Source organism: Nymphaea colorata, chromosome 2 (genome assembly GCF_008831285.2).
Source record: "Nymphaea colorata isolate Beijing-Zhang1983 chromosome 2, ASM883128v2, whole genome shotgun sequence".
NCBI lineage: Eukaryota > Viridiplantae > Streptophyta > Magnoliopsida > Nymphaeales > Nymphaeaceae > Nymphaea > Nymphaea colorata.
In genome coordinates, this window is record NC_045139.1 from 15,143,444 (window position 1) to 15,163,319 (window position 19,876).

Genomic DNA, 19,876 nt, shown 5'->3' on the forward strand with positions numbered 1-19,876 from the left:
GGCCTGACAGGCTCACTCTTACTTTTGGACAATGTGCCCTGGACCTAAAGTAATACCAATCAAATAAAACTCCAACAGACTTTACACAGTGTACCACATGCTTTTCTGCAATATATTAGTTGGAAATACCTTTTCCCTTTTCCTGGTATTGAGAGGAAGGGCATTTCCTTTTTCATGTCATTAGTTAGAAATTTTTATTTTTGACTACCATAAGATGGACTGATATTTCTTTCTACTAACAGCAGAAGCTCTTTCTGAATTAATGAGCTGCAGATCTAAACAAGCAGTGAAAAGTAATTATGGTTATAGGATCTAAGTTGCTAATACTAAACTTCAATATAGGTTGCATTATTGCATACGGTGCACGCACCATCTGAGAAATGTTCTTTATGAATATTTTTGAGTTCTTGCTCAAGCATAACGTTGTATGCACTGTATAAATTAGCTACCTCCTCCCTTGTTACATTGAAGGGCATCGGTTGATGTGACTTAAGTGACTAGGCTTTTTTTGGAGGGGGTCGGGTCGGGAATGGGGGTTGAGGGGAGGCAAAATCATGGAAAGTAAATCAACAACTCCCATCATTTGACTCAATTTCACCATGATATGTTGCTATTCACGTGTTCCTTTGTCCACCCATTGGTTTCAGAGTGTACCATCATATTTTGGCTCATCTGTTCTTCCTGGAACAGGATGATCTAACATGTTCTCCATCCCACTTCAGTCCTTACTTCCATATGGTAAAAGTTCCCTTTTTCTTTTTCCACTATAATTGCCACCTCTTACCAGTCAAAATTTTCAGTTTTACAGTGTTCCCATCCATAAACTGCTTTTCAGGCATTCTCAGAACAGATTAAGGTGCCGGCGTAGCGGCAATTAATCGAGCAGCTAAAAGATAAAAAAACCACCAAAGTAAGAATAAAGTTCTTCCATTCAAGCGTAAAAAAGGAGTTCACATTACAATAGGTCCACCCGCCTTTAGTATGTGGGGTATGCACCCTTTACAAAAGGCTGAAGTATGAACAGGCAGACTTTTCTAGTGTGCAAAGGAGTAATGGTAGTTTTACAGCAGGTGACAACCAGAACAGAGCATAGTAAAATATGAAGGTCCTACATCAGCAGGTTCGTCGCATCAAAAAGAAAAATACTTCTTTGGAATAAAAAAGAAGAGTACTTTTTTCACATGAAAAGAGTTCACATGTCAAAATATCCAGACTCATCATCTAAAGGTCATTTTTCCTGTCACATGAACCTTGAGCTCTCTTTTTTGAACTTTCGAGTTTCACTGGCACCTTGAGGATAGCCAGCAGTTAGAGCGAAGTTTGATTACCACGGATTTTAGTTTTGAGGGTCTGACTTAAGTGTCCGCTTTAAATTATGGTTTGGCAAACTGCATATTTAAAACCCCATTATGCCTCAAGTTCATGAATATTAAGGCAGAAATAGATGAATCTAATTTGAGTTTCATAGATCTTATAAATGCATGATGTTTTCGTATACCTTTCGAACAAAGAATCTCAGGTTCTTACTACAAATCAATGATCTGAAATCTCAAGAATCTCAAAGTCTCATATCAAAATAGGAGGCAATCAAATTCCCACAAAAGGTGAGATTAGCTCTTTTTTCTCTTTTTTTTTTGTTGTTGTCCCCCGGTATAAACTCGAGCACCATGGCCCTTTTTTTCACAAAAAGTCTCTGTCCCTTTGGCTTTGCAGAAAGATAAGCACATCAACCTTTGCGGGTAAAATTCGCCTTGGGAAATATAAGTGGAATCTTAGTGAAGCTTATAATCTTGCCCAATTTCAATATTTAGATGCCTTGAATCTAGTGGTGTTTCATAAAATCCAAAAATTAGATCTTCATTAGACCACGTTTGCTGGCAGGACTAGGCACAGCCTGCAACCTGTAAACTACCATTGATGGAGTATTGCCATGAGGCCTCGGGCTTTTATGTTGGTGGCTATGTTAGTGGTCCAGACTCCATAGGTTCAGGGTTTCAATTACAGGCAAGAAATCATCACAATGAGAACTGCCAAGCTAGTAGATCTGAATCTTCTATCAGATTTCACAGCACCGACCAGTAAAAAAGTGAAAAAATAAACTCGGCCAGTTAAGATTTTACTGCACCGGAAAAGAAAAGATTGACCAAGTTTTTCTTTCTCCTTCTCTCTCCTGGCACCAACCCTGATGTCACAGCAGGTTGTACTGCCCTTTAATTCGATTGGGAACTATTTTTCACTATCATCATCATCATCTCCACCACCACCATCATCATCATCACCACGGTCACCATCTACCATTATTTCTCGTCTTTGCAGCCTTTAGGAAAATACTGCGATGACAACGGCCGTCGTTTCTGAAGTATTTATTGTACTCTCATGAACCATCAAGTCTATGCCTTCCTTGTTAGGTGCCGACGTAACCAAAGGAAGCATTGGCGAACCGTCGGCTGATAGATTTAAGAGCACCAACTACCCTTTTACTCTTTTTTCTTCTTTTTCGGAATGAGTAGAAGGAAATTCCAGGAGAAGGCGATTACTCTATTCAACTGTGCAAGCACCTTCACGTCTGTTTCTTTTTACTGACCAGTGAATGAAAGGACGGTGAAAGGGAAGCTAAATGTGTAAAGCAAAGCCAATGCACTGATGAAGGCATGCCATGAATTTGAAATCAGAGAAGCAAATCTTCTCTGGTAAATGCCTATGCTAATTGAACTGTATGGGAAGGGAGATCATCTTCATTTGATTGCTTTCAGGATCAATAATATTGTGTGGATTATCAATCAAGAAGAGATTTTTTTTCTTTTCCTTCAAAGTCGTCACCTTTTTTAGCTTGAAGTTTTTGAGCCTGTCACCTGGCAAGATGAATGCTTTTCTATGATCGTTCAATTTAGGAGAAGTTATTCGGGCATCAAATCTTTCACCAGACATTCTTTTCAGCAAAGCTCTCTCTTTCTTTTTTCCACGAGGGAGAACCCTCCAAGGGCCGGACAAATTAACCGGCCAGCGCATTGAGAAGAAATGATCCATTGCTATTGTCACCAAGTCCTTCGCTCTCCTTTTTCTTTCATTTCTTGCATGAAATTTTATCGCTTCATTTGATGTGCATTTGATAACAAAAACTTTTTACCTTGAGGGGTGCAAAAGCTTCAGACTCATATTTTGTATTTTTTTATTTAGTGATTATATTTTATGACTAAAAATAATCAATATATGTATTTCTTTGTTTTTTTGCTCAAAATCTTATTGTTGCTCTCTCTCTCTCTCTCTCTCTCTCTCTCTCTCTCTCTCTCTGGGGTGTGTGTGTGTGTGTGTGTATTGGGTGCGTCTCCACACCCAATTTTTAGAAAATGCTTTGCACCTTCCTCCATGTCCGGGCCCATACCAACTCTCTTGTGACATAGCCTGTCCCTTTTACTGGAGCTGAACCTTTTTATTATCCTAGAAATTTTTTGAAAATTAGACTCTGTTGTAAAATTATGCATGAAATCTTCCTGTAGAAACCTTTAGGCATTTTATGCATATGGCACACGTCTAAAACCAATGATTAACAGACACAACTCTAAACCCTGAATGCAAGGAAAAAGAGAAGGGGGAGAGGAGATTTCAAAATCCTGACAGCAAGAAGAGAAGGAAGGAGAGGAGGTTTCAGCTCTCACTCTAAGGGGTAGAATTTACAAGTTTCTTTTTGGATTGCATTTCCTTTCAAAAAAAAAAAGATATTCTTCAAAACTTTTCACCATTTGATGATGTAACTACTTTGGTCTTGCCGATTTTCCAATGTCAAGTTTTTGGTCCAAATTTTTTCTTCGAATCTTTTCAAGATATAGTCTAGGGCCATCAAATTCGACTACAGTGAAATAAATTCCTTTTGAAGCATTAAATGCATCAGGTCTGATCTTCAGTGCTAAGAACTCAAAAGTTACCATACCATTTATGCTGGTAAACTAGAAAATGTCTCCCCTGAGGTTGGCAAGCTTTGCAGGTCTCGATAATAGCAGAAGGCTGTGTTGATCGTATTTCCTCGGACCCCAGCAAGGTTATTCGCCTTCATTAGACTTTATCAACTTGACCAAAGGCGTTCCTGGTGTGATCGTGGTTGGCAATTACTGGAGCAGTTTATATGATTCCCACTCAAAACCAACTGGCTTAGGCCCTCACACTATTGTCAAAAAAATCACAGGTACATATTTACTAAATCACATTCCAAAGGGATCTACGATCTTTATTGCCCATCTATTGAGGATGCACAAGCATTGATATAATGTATTCTTGGTGAGGCTCGCCACTTCAAATGGATTTGGCGGATAATCAGCCTCGACTATCCAAAATGCAGCAATTCGTAAACCCTTATACGTTAAAGTAGACGTCAGGTTGCATCATCCAGTTGTTTCCACACCACCATCTTGAAACCAATGTTGAACCCTTTTTATCTTTTCTCAATAGCTGGGAAACCGGAATGCATAATATGACAATCTGATGCACCAACCACCACAACAATTCCCTTGCTTGCAGCCGGGGCAATGCTTTCAAAACGCTGGCTTCCAGGCTCGCGAGATGAATCTGCTTCCTTGTGTGTATAACAAAAGCAAACCTCAGGTCTTAGCACCACCAAACAAGAATTCTTCCAGTATCATAGTTGCAGTCTTAGGTCTATCACTTGACCCACTACCACTAATTGCTAAACTGGGACCAATATGTGAGTCATTCTTCGGAGTGCTGGTCTGCAGGCATGAAGCAGATGTTGCAATTGAAGTTCTCCTAAGTTCTGATTGATATTTGGAAGCAAAGGCAAGTGCATTAGAGATCGCCCTGCGAGTGGAGGATGGTGCATTCTTGTACTCTTGCTCTGTAGATTTGATATAAGGCAGTGAAGGACAAGCAGACCCCTGGGACACGGATGGTGTCTCCACTGAGCTTTGCTCTGTAGATTTGATATAAGGCAGTGAAGGACAAGCAGACCCCTGGGACACGGATGGTGTCTCCACTGAGCTCTGCTCTGTGTTCTGATTCTGCTTTCCCACTGGAGTCTTGTCTTCCGCATTCGGGGGAGGCACATTGTGAACTTGGAGCTTGTTGCCATCACCTACAGACGGCTTCTCAAATGACAAAAAGCTTATGCCTTCAGGTACTCTAGAAGGAAGCATCCAAGGCTTTTCCGACTGCTGCTGCACCATCAGAACTTGAGGAGCCATCCTCTTGTTGCTGATGACGTTCGTGGACTTTTTCATAATTGATTTTTCAGCACGCTTCTCATGTTCTATGCAGGTCTCTTTTGTGTTGACAGAAGCATCTCCATTAGGTGGCAGCTTGAGTACGTAAAAGTGACAATTAGAAAAAGATAATAATGGATGAAGTAATATTTGCCAAAATACATATGATCGACGATAAAAACACCTCACCTTATGCGAGAAAAGACAGTTATCTCCTCTGATACAGAAACCAGTTTGGACGAACTTATGACAAGGATATTTGGAGAGATCGTGATCAAAAGGGCATGCATCTCCTTTCAAGCATGGTTGAGATCGACTCGCAAAATATACACATGGCTGCAACAAAGTCATGTCAGAAGTAAACAAGAAAATAATGGTGGATAATGACACTAAGCCTAAGACAAAATAAGGACCAAAACATTGAGGCTATGAATTTCTTGACATGATTAAGATTAACCAATATGAATTTCTTGACAGGAGACTACGCTTCAGGACAGGACAGGTATCAGATATATTTTTGTCGAGAATTTGCAAATTCCTAGTCCCTTATCTTATAGACAAGCTACATCAATTAAAAAACTTGAACGGTATAGTGACATTTTTTCTAGACCTAAGTGCATGTACATTTATATCTTCATGAGAGAAAGAGAGTGAGCTTCTTATTTGAGACTAACTTGGAGATAAATGGTAAGAAATAAGGCAATTACAAGACAAATTGTCCAAACAATAATTGGTTCGGGCAAACTCGCACATCAACTATACTACACCAAAATGGGCATCTTTTTTTTTTCTGATCAAGAGTCTTGCATCAGACAGGGTAAAACTAAAGCAAAAATTGCATCTCTAGAAAAAAAGAAAAAAAGAAAGAAAATAAATTGTAAGGTGCACTCATGATCTAGAGGAAATTTAAAATTTAAGGAGGGCATAGCTAGGTGTTCACCAATTGGTTTGGACAAACAATCACACAACAGAACAACCAATAGTTTGCACAATCACAACCCAAAGGGTGATTCAATTTTTAATGACATACTATAATCACAGTCCTAGACCTACAAGAAATTAGGCATCAATGACACATCTAATGATCCAGCCATTTACAATGTACAATCAGCTTTAAAGCTGTACTTGACACACCACCAGACAGTGCATCTAGATGTGCTGTTTTTTCCTTTGCTTCCCTTCCAGGGATACAATATATTGTCAGTTTGGAAACTGTTTATGATACAGAACCTGAGAGCACGCATGCATGTGTGCTGTGAGGGATGGTTATCCTTACACAAACATATGATGGTCGTTGGATGAAATGCTGGCTAAACTAAGATCTTACAAGACTTGCTAGTGAAAAATACAATCTCAGGTTTAACATACTCATGCTAAGAATGTCATACCTGGGACTTTGTCAGGGGAACGGCATCATGTGAAAACTTGCACTCTTTACCCTGCACAAACACAGGAATCAGGTATCTAAGAGATACCAGCCACTCACAAGACACATACATTCCAAACTTCAACTCAACCAGCAGCCCCTACCCCATGGGGGGAAAAGGACCCAGCAACCTTAAATTTCCAGAAGAAACTGTAAAAATAACCAACCTGTCGACACTGTCCATGCATGTAAAACCTACAGAGAGACACCGGTTTTGGTTTTGGAACTGAAATTGGAAGTTTCAGCTTCTTCACGCCAAGTTTTTTATTCATCTCAGCTCTTTTCTGCTTTTTCCTCTCCTGGAAGAGAGAAAATATTGGTTCATAAAAGATGACTAGCAAGAAAATGCCCATAAAAAGATTTTTAAATATAGGAATGAGCTAACAGTACTATTTATGCAAAAGGATTCCAGCATTCAGGAAGTCAAGATATAAAAACGTGATGAGATGAACTCGCAGGCTCAGGATGAAATCCATTCAATTAATATCCATGACTTAAGATAGTGTATACCTGTCTCCGCGCTTTGGCTTTATCAGTTATAGGGCCCCTCTTTTTCTTGCCTTTGTGGAGCTCAACATCCTGCATCAGCATATCAGTATGTTTTAGCCAAATAAGCATCTTAAATAATGTTAAAAGAAAAGGAAATGACAAACTTAGCCTAGTAGCATTTGCTTCATACATGGATCATTTACGCTGCATTAACAGTCTTTTGCTTTAAGAACTTCACACAAATCAATTAGTTGCATTCAACAGACAAATATCCAGGTTTTGATTTTACCACACAGATGGATATGAACATTTTAGACGTTTTGCATACCAATTTTCTTACCTTCTTGTAACATCAAAGTCATATCTTGATTTTGAAATTCTGCTGTCTTCATATTTTTATTTCATTCAATAAAGATCTTACGTTAAATCTAATAAAACTACTTTGGAGTTTGGACTCCTATTATAAAGGAAAACCTACAGCTTTTTGAAAAAAACCTTGACTACAATACATGGAGAAATAGAATGCTGGAGTTGCAAAACAAGTGAAGTGGACAGTTCCTACTACCACCGACTTCATTTAAGCCCTATCATTAGTACATCCTTTTAGGAAGTCCCTCATTGCCTCTCAATGATAATAAGAGGTACACACCACTAGTCAGCTCACGACTTTCTGAAGTTCTACAAAATTCATCCAATCGTAGGACGACCTCTCCCAATTTTTTAAGGATCTGCTTAAAAAGCGCGTGCACACGCACACACACACACACACACAGAGAAAGGTTACGCACATCATAAAGTGATAAAATAGTATACCTTCCTGTCTGATACTGTTTTATAATCTTGAGCTAAATCTCCAGCTAAAATGTTTTCTTCTGGTACCAAGACATTCGAGTCAGGTTTTTCAGCTCCACCACCATGTTCTTTTCCCTTTTGACTTTCTAGCTCACCAATGACTCCTGCCTTGTCGGTTGGCTGCTCAAAGAATGGAACTAATCAGGAATTTGTTCATGGGAAATTAAGTAAGAAATGAGAAAGAATGACGAGAGAGAAATTATTAATCGGAGAAAGCAAAGAAATAGAAGCATCGCTGATTACCAGATTAGCCTTTATTTTGAGAGAATCCCATCCACCTGCATTTCCTTTAGGAACGTCAGAATTATTATCCCTGAAACTGGCACGAACAGGGCAATCTGTTGATGCTAGATTCTCGGGGACCTCTAGACAAATGTTAGAATAGATAAGATCCTTAGGAACCGGAACATTAATAGGGCCCTGATGGTATCTGGTGTTATTGCAAAAGTTTGTCTCTGAAAGGACGCAAATTTCTTTTGGTAGTAAATCTAAACTATCATTCATTGGAATCTGCATCTCATTATCTGAAATTTCTCCTTCTTCGAGCTCTGTTATTAGCATCGGAATAGTAGAATCTGTGGGTAGCTCGTTAACAACCACTCTGTCAAACTCCTCCGTCATGGAAGAAGATGGATTTGCATCCAAAGAAACAAGTCTGCCATCCTCCCGCTCTTCTTGCTTTCTTTGACCGCCGTCAAAGGGAAGCCCCAAGTCTTCATCACGAACCGCATCGGCAACATCTTCAAATCCTTCAATATGTGCTAATTGATTCCTATCAGCCTCTTCAGTATGCGAATTTTCCATTTCAGTGGTAACATCTTTGTCCACAGAAGCAACTGGGAGTAGCTTCAAGGACCTTCCCTGAAAATCTGAGCATTCAACACCAACCTCACCATCCACTGAACCTGAATGAAATGCAGTTTCTATAGCTCTATCCTGCATTCCAAGCTTTGGTGAAGGAGGTAAAAGGATACCAACTTCCAGGTAGGGGGTTGTAGAGCTCCGTGAAAAACCTGGATAAAAAAACAAGCAGCAAAAGAACAAAGAATTACCAGCTTGCAAGACAAATGCAACAATAAGAGATGCAATCCAACGCAACAAAGGATTTAAAATGTAACCACAAAAACACAAAAATTTTCGTCATAGCAACTTGCAGCAAATAACAACTCCGCATCAATATTTTTTTCCATGTTACAGGTTGAGCTCCTCTGACTATATTGCTCATGAATGATGTCCTAAGAATGGTAAACTCTTTTACGACATCATTATCCATAACAGGTGGTTGGTTCCTTTGAAAGAGTTTGCCATCCAAAAAGCATCAAAAAGACAAGAAGAAAGATATGAACACTTAACAATTACCTGAATCAGAAGAAGAGGCAGCACCTTTTCTGCAAATGCATCCAGGGGTATCGACAGGACAAAGAGGAGGGTCCAAAGATGAGCCACTGATAGCCGAGAAGAACCGGCCCTTTAGAAGATTCAAGGCTCTTGGACACCTAACTGATGATGTCTCAAAATTGATGGGAGTCCATGTTGAATTGAAGCCGCAGGTGGGAGAGCTCCTGGAGTTAAAACCACTACCACTATCGTCTTCACTCAGCGAGAGGATGCGAATGAGGGAATTGAAGAAGGGGCCTCTCAAACAGAATCCTGTAGCAGGCGATGGCTCTTTAAGGTTGTTAACCATCGGGCCCGTTACCAACGATGGCTCCTCATGAAAATCCATCATGATAAATGAAGCAGTACTGCAAGAGAGCTCCTCTTGTATGTTGTATCAGAATCAGAAGAAGATGGGCATCGTCAAGATGAAGAGAGAAAGAAATGGAGAGCTCCAAAATGATGGTGATCTTTTAAGCGCACAAGGGAGAGATCCCACCTTTGCAGCCAGAACAAACCGACCTACATGGAGACTGCAAAAAGATCGGATTTGAGTCCACCAAACTTTAAATAGCTTGATCCAAAAAAATTGGAATCGTAAACCAACTTTCTGAATCTTTCATGGAAAAATCAAACTTATTATCCCCTGCAATAAATAACTAGATTTTGTCAAGTCATGTAAAAACATAATTTTTCATGACACCCTAGGCAAGTAAGAGTGTCATTGTAAGCTTTCGGTTTGTCTCAATTATCTGGTGTATAAACAATTACCTTTTATAAAAGCAAACATAATTTTTCATGATAAGCATATAAAAAATATGGAACAATGTGTTTAATATCTTGGACACTTCAAAAAGGAAATCTCAAAAATTGCTATCTTACACCTTAAGGGGTGTAACGCAACAGGCCAGCAAGGCAGCTCACACTCAAGCAATCCAAGGTTCGAATCATGTGGTTATTGTCACGCTCCGATCTATGACAATTCTGAGCTACAAACAGTAGCAAATGTAACACTCAAGTTGAAAGATGTATACCATAAATCCACCCATGCACTGAAGCAAGCCAAAACCTTGGAGGCATAAGGGTATGACTTTAGGAGTTTTATGTTAGAAGTGATTTCTCCTAAATAAAGATTTAAAAAAAGTACTATGGAGACCTAAAACGTCCTACTCGATGTGGAAGACAAAATACATATTAGGACTTAAAATAAGCATCTCATTAAGATACTTGTTAGAGAAACTATAAAACAATTGTCACTACAAAAAAAACTGATTAAACAACAGTTTGTTATTCATCTCTAAGGACATCCAAGAAACATGATTATGCAACTAGAGAGAGACTTAGTAAACCTTAATTTCAATTATGATCATTGGCTGGATCTACAATAGAAACGTATATCTAGTTTCTCTAGAATGAATAAAACTTTTATGAATTTTTCTCAAGACTTTTGTTGTAAAAGGAACAACAACAAGATAGTCATAATTTCTAAATTTTCAATTATTTTTTGAATAGTTTTTCAAAAATTTCGAATTGCTGGTAGTTTCCCTAGGAAGACCGCAAATTTTGAAGAACTTCACGGAGAAATTGCAACTTGCGATTGTGTTAAGGCACAATAGACTAAAAGAGTGAGTCTATATGACAGGTTAGAAGCATGGGACTTCGGAGATAGCTTGGCATAGGAAAGGATAATGCAAGATACTAAGTTTGCACCGTTCCAACTAACTAGTAGTTTTCAATATGAGAAATAGTCTGTTCTAGTCACATTTGCCCAGACAGATAAAAGGAAGAGGGCTACCCTAAGAGTATGATGAGCATACATGGTGCCTAAGTCATCTGCCAATCTATAAATAACTGAATAAAATGAAATGAAAGAACAGTTTCTCACAATCTACAAAGATAGAAAACAATGGTTAACCACAACTAACCCCATCTTCCCGTTTGAATGCCTGGAAATTTACTGTAGTAAAGGAAATAAAATTCAAAAGTGGGTACTCCATCCCAGTTTTATCAAACTAGAGATAAAAAGTAATACCGTTGAATGAGATTCTGAAACGAAATTTCTGGAATGGGTCGGACAAAAATTCCGGGACTCAAAAAATGGCCGTTTAAGGCCGATAAGAAACCTACCAGTCCTTCGCACCCCTCGAAGCGGACATTGAGCACGCCCATACGGCTGCTGAGGATGCCGCACAGCCTGAGGACGCCGCAGAGCCTGGGGCCGTACCAGACGCTAGTGGAGACGCTGCGGACGAGCATGACGGGCTCCCCAGCGGGTAACTCCTCCACCAGCTACTTCCTGGTGAGCATCGCCGGCCGCACACCTCGACCGTCCAGTCATCCCATCTGGTCCTTGGCACCGTGCCGTGGCTTCGGACATGGTGCAGCAGGGCAGGCTTGTTGAAGCCGTGATTTCAACCTCCGCTTCGAGGCAAAGGGTTTCAACTTGTAACGGTTTCAGAGAGAGGCAGAGGGTTTTAGAGAAAACGAAGAGAGAGAGAGGGGGGGTGCGCTGAACGAGTCCCACCTGCAAATGAGAGAGTCGGTGGTTGACGGTTGCCGGTCGCCGGTCGTCGGCTCAATTTCACTCACACAGACACGCTGAAGAAGAGGGGTGCGAGGAAGAGGTGTGGCGGAGAAAAGGCGGCGAAAGTCAGTCGAAACCTGTTTTTATTGATAATTTTCAATTCAGCCCCAAAATTTATATGTATCTTTTAAAATGGCTTTCCGCCTTTTAACAAAATGACTTACTTTTTGACAAAATTGCAAAGAAATGCTTAATTTCCAATGTTTCTGATATTCCGTCCTTGATGCTTATCAAACAGAGAAACATAAATCGAAGTCCAACAAACAGAAGAGGTTTTGAAAATCTGGATTTTGTTTCCAGTCTACCAATTCATGGAATTAAAATTCTGGAAACTTCATTCCATTTCCATATTTCCAAGAGATCAAACTATATCCAAAAGGACTGTAAAATTCACATGGACTTTTAAGCTCTTATGCCAACATACTTTATATCTGTAGAAAAATTAAAGTTTGCAACGGAGTCATCCCAACAACAATTAGCAATCAGTCTCTTATATCCAACATGTTTTAGCAAGTTTGGTACAAAGTTATGCAACAAACGTGTTCAAATGTGCTAGTGCTCACTCCTTTGTTGCTTAAAATTCACGTACCATGTCCATCAGTGAATTTCTCAAACAAGTTGGGTACAAAAATATTCAGTCACGAGATTCTACAATCTTGCTAGAAACTGAAACTCAAATTCTTAAATCCCAAGTCCCCACCAGATTCAATTAAAGGACGTCACACAAGAAAGAAAGTGTGAGAAAACCAGCCTGCTAATCAACCATGGTCGGAAAAAGAAAAAAACAAAGAAAGCCTTTAGAACAAGCACAGCTGCACAGAGCTAGTGGTTAGCAATCCGGCAAAGCTGCAAACGTATTAAAGGGGAACCACCAAACCTAAATGTCCAAGTTTAAAGCTCGAAATCTGTAATAAAAATGCGGAAATCAAAAGAAGAAGAAGAAAAGAGAGAGAGATTATCGCCTTTCAGACAATCAGCAACCACGAGCTCCGGCGATGACAAGGGGAAAGCGCCGCTCTAGAAAAGGAACAAAAAATGAAGAGTAAGGAAGAAGAAGAAGAGAAGATAGAGGAAAAGAGAGAGAGAGAAACTCAGATCACATTCATTATTTGAGACTATGACTGCATTCTCCAACCTATGGGGCACAAACTCAAGTCGAATGTGGGCAGCCCATGCAACAAATTTCATTATTTGTTTTTTCCAGTTTTACGGGATCATTATTCATTACCAACCAATGCTACTGTTAGTGGGCTATATTTGGCCACTTGAAAACAATACCTTTCCTTTGCGGAAGAAATTTTAAAAAAATATATACAAAGGATCGACTGGCCATTAGAAGCCTCGTTGAGCAAAATCAATTTTTTGAGGAGACACAAGCGCAACTGCTAAAGCACTCCTCTCGATTCCCAAAGAATGAAATCCCTCGAGCGTAGGAGATGACAGTCGATCAGAAAAAAGCAAAGTACATGTAGTAGTGCATGCCGATGTAAATAACGTTATTGAATCCCTGTTCAACGGCGTTCAGTATAATGACAGCATGCCCTCTGTAAACACAAAGCATCTTCTCTTTCGCTACCGATGTACTTCAAGTTTGTGATGTCATCTTGTCGTAACACGTGAAAATGCTAGCGCGCAATGGCCACAACCAAGCCCTGGCTGATTATTCATGATGGCAAAGAGAAACTGCAGAACAGACCCAGCTCAACACAAGGATGGTAGGGGAGATGTCCCAGAAGCCCCAAGATGGCGGTGTATTCTTGTAGCCCAATGAAACTGTTCCAGTTCAGAAGTATAAAAGCTTTTAATCATGTCTTCCTTGTCATGATTTTGGAAACGCCAAATGGGGACAAACTGTCTCTGACAGATGATTCAAAATCAGGAGAGATAACCTGCAATTTTGCAGGTGCATATCATAGAAATCTGTCATAAGTTGTCACTGCAGGGAGAAGTTCCCAAAAAGCAGCGACAATTTTAACGAGAAAAGTCACTTGAATTACAAATCAAGATCTTCAAATTACCATATGCAAGAGAACCAAAAGCACATTCGCAAGTTGTACACCCATAACCGTAGTGACATCACAAAGCATCTAAGCTTGATCACTTTAAATGGAGCCCCAACAAGAAACATGAATTGACGCACGAGCTTGCACATCGCAGACATTAAAACCAACGAAAGAAAAACTTAACTACATTCCGGAAGAGGAGAAAATGAAAGTCGAGACAATAGACCGCAAAAAAAAGAGTGGAAAACAACAAGAAGATCAGCTAATTCCAGATTCCAGAAAAAAAAATCATTCATGCTGAACATAAGAAAAAATGCCATTGAGCCATTACTGTAGGTAAGAGAGGTTATACCAAAATCCCCCAACAAAATACAATTGCCACAAAAAAAAAATTAACTTGAACAGGAGAAACAAAATCACATTCTTATACATGAAGAATCAAAATCATCAGGTGCAACTCTAGCAATCCAATTACTGAGAGTCTTTTTTATCTCAGAATGATTCACGTACGCCAATTCATACATACTGCAGAGGTTGACGACGACAGTCTCGTCTAAAGCAACTGATGGCATTCTTTCCAGTGCACTCTCCAATACTTTGATAGAGTCAGAGAGATCCCTTGAATACATTAGACACAACGCCTTGTTATTGATTGCAATCATGTCCGTGGGATCTCTTTCTATGGCTTCCTCGTACTCCCTGATTGCAGAAGCATAATCCTTCGCAACCAAATACATTAGTGCCCTATTTCGATTAACAAGATTCTTGAGCTTCATCTCGTCCATTAACTGGTTAGAAGAACCAGATTTCGACAAGCTCTCGATATGAGCAAATGTTGCCGTGGCGCCATTCAAGTCGCCAAGCTGCATTTGCACATAACCGACCTTGGCAAGCAGCACGGGATCAGAAGGGTTCTGCCGCAACAAGTGATGAAGCAATGCTATGCAGGCGTCGAATTCTTTCTGGCTTAAATGGTGGCTAATAATCGTGCTAATCACAATCGTCTCTCTTCTTTGCCACAGTTGTCGACAAACTGTGGCCGCGTCAATGCTCTCGTCAGCAACAGCAGATTTCCATTCCCCAAATTCATCGCCTGCAGAGGTCGATTCGCCGTGTGATTCAGCGGCCATTTCCGACGGAAAAACACCGGTATTTTTACTTGCTTCCGGAGCCTCCTGATTCACGCCAGGCGACAAGTCCTCAATAATTCCGCCATCGGATCCAGAGACCTTAGGTTCATCAGCGCCATCTCCAACATCCAAAGACTTTCCCGACAATCCGATCCTTCCACCCGTCGCCCCATCGGATTCTGAAATCACCGCCTCTCCATGAGAACCGCCTACGGAACACGATTTAGCAGACAATTCAACCCGATCGGAGAAAGATTTCAATTTCTTCCTGACGAAATCGAGCAACAAATACAATCTATCGACGGTCTCCTGCCTATTCCCCAACCTCTCCGGCAACTGGGCGTGCAGCCAGCGGAGGCTGAAGGGGACCATTGACCCCGACTTGCCATGGTAATGCTCCGGGTACGCCTCGTACCGGTATTTCTCCGCGTTGAGGTCGCCGAGGCCGTCGATCTCGTCGAACGCCTCTTGGAACTTCCTGATCTTGGCGAGGGCAAGGACGGAGAAGGCGTGGTAAGCGAGATGCTCGTGGGGGGCCTTAAGGAGGGAGAGTTTGCGGGCGCGGTCGATCTTCTCCAGAAGGGACCGCCATGAGCCCTGGCGGGCGAGCTCTTGGAGGGAGTCGGCGTCGTAGCAGAGACCGGAGAGGGAGCTCCCACCCGAAGGAGGAGGCGGAGCGGCGCCGGAACCGGAGATGTTGAGGTCCCTTACCTCTGCCGCGAGCTCTTCCATCTTCGGCTTCTTTCCCTCTCTTCTTCTGTAGAGCCGTGTGGAAATTAGGGCTTGGATTCAACCATGGCTTCCGTCTGGGATTGAGCCTCTCTCTCTCTCAAAACGCCTGGGATTTGGATCTTTCTTCTCCAAACTAGGAGGCTCCGAGGTCTGCCTGTCGCCGTTAGAGCTGTAAATGATACAACCAGGCGTCCGGATCCAGTTCATGTAACGTAAGATCCAAACATGTGGCGGATCGTTTGTTCATCCGAATAGATCGGTGCCGGTGCATTCGTGACCTTCTGGATTCTCCAAGGGTATTTTGGTCCAATCGGCTCTCAGGCTCCGGCGTCCACACCGTGGCCGTGACGGAGGGAGAGCGCCGACGCTTTAGTTTAGAAGGGGACGTCTGAGAGTTAATACGGAGAGATTTCTGCTTCTGCGGTAGCGAAAAGAAAAGAGAGAGGGTGAGAGAGCGAGAAAGGAGGAAGGAAAGAAGCGTTCGCTTCTCGTGGCGGCATTTCCCCCTCTCCCCTCATTTATTTCTCTCCTTCCTCCTCCTCCTCCTTCACTCTCTCTCTCTCTACCTCCCCCCTTCTGTTTTCCTGCATTCTTCATAAAACGCCCTTCCCTTTCCTCTCGTCTTCTTCAAGCAGCTTGTTTCTTTTCCTACCGTCCGGCGATGATCTTTTGACGTCATTGACCGGAGAAGTCGAGTCCAGGTAGGGTTTCTTGGGAGGTTCATTTTGTTGCTTCCAATTTCTGTTCGTTGTCTTTTGATTTTTCATTATGCTGTTTCAGTTCGTCGGCGTTTGGAATAGGTACCGTAGCCATTTTTGAGATGTCCCCTGTTCTTAGTCGGGACCTTTTGGCGATATTCGTGTGGTTTGTTTGGTTCTTTTTTTTTTTTTTCCCTGGTGGAGTGTTTTCTGGATCTAGTTTTAGGTAGATCTGTAGTTGAATTGCTTGTACCGTAGGAGTGAAGTCGAAGGTTGTCGTTTGGTCTTCTTTGTGAAGTTTATATGCTTTGTCTTTTTCTCTGCGAAGCAGTTGTGCGTGTTTATCTATTAATTTGAACTTGTGGCTGTGACGATTATCGACAAATATTCTGGTTGTATTTGTACGTTTTCTTTTTCCTTTCTTTATTTGGATTAATTGATTCGATTTCTTGTGTTAGCATTAACGACATTGTGATGAATGATTCTGGTGTATCATCTGAATTTCAAATTTTTGGGGAACCTAAAGGCTTCTTATGCATGAAGTTGTGCTGTATTTTCTCTTGTTTGATGGCTTTAGTTTTCTGTATTATGTGGTAGAGGTTGAGGTTCGTGCTTGCAAAGGAGCGGTTTGAACTTTATCGGAACCATTGATGCATTTTTTCTATGAGGATTGATTTTTTTGGTTCCTTTGCGGTTTTTCTTGCTTCTTTCCTTTTTTCCTTTTCTGCTTGAAATTTTTCGAAATAGAGGGGCAAATAACCATCCCAATTGTGATATTTTTCTTTCTTATATTGGATGTATTATGTGGTTAGATACACACGAACGCCTTTCACCCTCTAGAAATTCTGTTAGATTGGCATGAACACATTGAACTGAAAAATTCCGCATTTTTTGGACCATTCTCTTTGCTTTTCTTTTGAGATGGAGAAGGTTGATTTTGGAGACCGTTTCCCAAGCTAGGTTTCTTTTTGTAGTTGAAGTTTTTGTCACGATAAGAGTTTAGATTGTATAGAAGCACGTCAAAAGTCTGAAAAATTACAATTGAATTAGTTTTGATATTTTTATTGTTCAATACTTTTATGGACCCCAACTTGGAGATTAGTAGCCAGCGATTGAGAAATTTCCTTTTTGATGTATTTGTGTAAAAGCTTATGAAGTTTAACATATATGTTAAATTGAATAATCAGAAGATTACATATTTGATTGGGGAAAATCAATGACTATCCGGTGGCTGCAATGAATTTCTCACATCCAGTAAATCTAGTAATGTGTATGGAACTGGGTAGTGAATTCTTCCCCCTTTTTTGTTTTGCTGCTTCTTTTTCTCTATTGGTTAATTTGGCTTAGATTAAGTGAATGCCTAATCTAAGTGGTGATTTTCAGGTTTAAATGCTTGTCATTTGGACTCATTCATTTCCTCTCTGTTCTTTTTCTTTATAGAAGCAAGTTACTGCGTCCTATTTTAATGTGAATAATTACCTATTGCAGGAATGTGCTGATAAATTTTACTGTTAATGGTGCCGCATGCCCCATGCAGACCTATGAAAGTTTCTTTTTTATGTGCTCGCAGAGACCATGGAACCCAAAGAGAAACCCCACCATATAGCTGAATTTGTCGACATGATTTACTTGCAAGGGGATGCTTTGGAGATAGGCTAGTTTCAAGCAATGCTGCTGTTTCTTGTTCAGCACGTTCTTCTTGCAGACTTGAACGAGAGTAACACTGCTCGTGCACGAAATATAGGAGATGGGTTCAGTTTCTGATATCTCTGAAATCGAAGAATTGATGAGCGCTGTTCATGCTTCTAAAAAAAGTAGCTCAGAATGCTGCATCTCAAAGCCTGGAAACAAGGCTGGAAAGCAGTTGATGTCAATCATATCGCGAGACTATGCAGTAGAAAGCAAAATTAATCAACTATTTGAAGCTTTGGATTCTGAAAATATATCAAAGGAATTTGGTCATTGTCAACGGTCCGCGGCTGGTCCTCCATGGAAAAATGCCTCGAAAAGACCAATCAGGGGTGGACTGTCACGTACATCAGGAATTGATACTTCTGAATCAGTAACTTTGAAGCAGGCATTGAGAGGGTTATGCATTTCTCAGGCTTCAGAGATGGCCTCTATGAAGAGGAGGCTAAGATCCGATGGAATATCTAATCCATTTGATACTTCCACCCCTAAGAGGCCACATGGTAAACTTGTTATTCAGGCAGGTGAATCTACAAAGGCTGGAAATTCCACAGTAGCGAATACTTTTCTGGGCAATGCTACCATAGATGCCTTCAAAATGTGCAATGCGGACAAGACATCGGACAAAAGCTGTTCGGAAGAGATCAGCCTTGTCCCGGACACTGGATCTACAAGGGAACTTAGATTGTCTTCCACTTTAAATAAATGTGAGTCTACATCTTCGGATGCAGCATGTGCTATTAATTTGTTCAGCAGCTGTCCTCTTCTTACAGTAAGTAATAAGAACGACAGAGAAAAATGTACGTGTATATAAAAGCGAAAATCATAAATTATTATGCAATAATAAACTAGATCAGATGAGAGATACAACTAAAGATCAGGACTGTATATTCAAAAAAGCAGCTTTACGGCATTAACATCAATATTATAAATATTAGTACTGGCGTACGCCAGAAGTCAAATCAACTTGGGGTCGAGTCAATGTCAGTAGGTTTGCATCGAATAATGTCTAAAACTTGCCTGCGCTCATAACAATAATATTTACTGCCTGACACGAATCATTATTCACGAAAATATATTAATAAGAACATCCTGATACCAAATTAATGGTTTATTGTCTCGATCCCCAGATCGAGCTCCAGCCTATGACATTCGTCTTTTCATAACCAATATGTTTTTCAATTCATCCAACCTTATTTTATTTCCTCGCAGACAACAAGTTCTAAAGTCACAAAATCTTTCATATTTTTAAACCTAATAAAAGATATGGGGTCTGATTGGAATGATACGACCTCTCCGTAGGATGATAGATACTAAAGAAAAAGTAATGAGAAACTACTCACGCTATAAAGAAGCGAATTATAGAGAAAGAGGGGAAGAAACAGACAGCCAGGCTACTTTCTACCATTCTTCCATCTACTGCTTGCCTTCCTAGAGAACCTGCTCCGTCAAACCCAGCAACAGCTATAGTTGCCATAAGTCAGTCTGCTCAAAACCAGCCAACATCAAGATCCGTACCAATATTATTTGATCAGGATAGACGTAGATATCATTTCTGCATCCTGCTGGCCAAAAGTAATGTTCAATGAACATATAAATCAAAATTAATGACTTATATCTTGAAACTTCAAAGGTTGTTTGACAATAAGAACACTTTGTCAGCGTCTCATGAATCTGTTCCAATGA

General features: G+C 40.6%; 3 protein-coding genes across 4 annotated transcripts; 1 reads left to right on the forward strand and 2 right to left on the reverse strand.

The window, feature by feature from the left end:
- Positions 1-3,848: 3,848 nt before the first annotated feature.
- LOC116248234 (uncharacterized) lies at positions 3,849-12,007 on the reverse strand. Its single transcript, XM_031620900.2, has 9 exons — positions 11,482-12,007; positions 9,337-9,887; positions 8,221-8,990; positions 7,939-8,097; positions 7,147-7,215; positions 6,804-6,935; positions 6,599-6,649; positions 5,400-5,546; positions 3,849-5,306 (listed from the first exon to the last, which is right to left on the reverse strand). Exons 2-9 carry the CDS (start codon positions 9,704-9,706, stop codon positions 4,593-4,595), a joined length of 2,412 nt encoding a protein of 803 aa, XP_031476760.1. The 5' UTR covers positions 9,707-9,887; positions 11,482-12,007; the 3' UTR covers positions 3,849-4,592.
- Positions 12,008-14,239: 2,232 nt separating this feature from the next.
- On the reverse strand, positions 14,240-16,005 carry LOC116248867 (uncharacterized). The gene has a single exon (XM_031621875.2). It carries the CDS (start codon positions 15,801-15,803, stop codon positions 14,358-14,360), a length of 1,446 nt encoding a protein of 481 aa, XP_031477735.1. The 5' UTR covers positions 15,804-16,005; the 3' UTR covers positions 14,240-14,357.
- Positions 16,006-16,195: 190 nt separating this feature from the next.
- Positions 16,196-19,054, forward strand: LOC116248868 (serine/threonine-protein kinase KIPK2-like). 2 transcript variants are annotated; one of them, XM_031621876.2, is made up of 2 exons: positions 16,196-16,504; positions 17,990-19,054. In XM_031621876.2, exon 2 carries the CDS (start codon positions 18,249-18,251, stop codon positions 19,002-19,004), a length of 756 nt encoding a protein of 251 aa, XP_031477736.1. In that variant the 5' UTR covers positions 16,196-16,504; positions 17,990-18,248; the 3' UTR covers positions 19,005-19,054. The 2 variants fall into 2 exon arrangements, with proteins under 2 accessions (XP_031477736.1, XP_031477737.1); XM_031621877.2 differs by having other exon boundaries at positions 18,072-19,054.
- Positions 19,055-19,876: the final 822 nt, after the last annotated feature.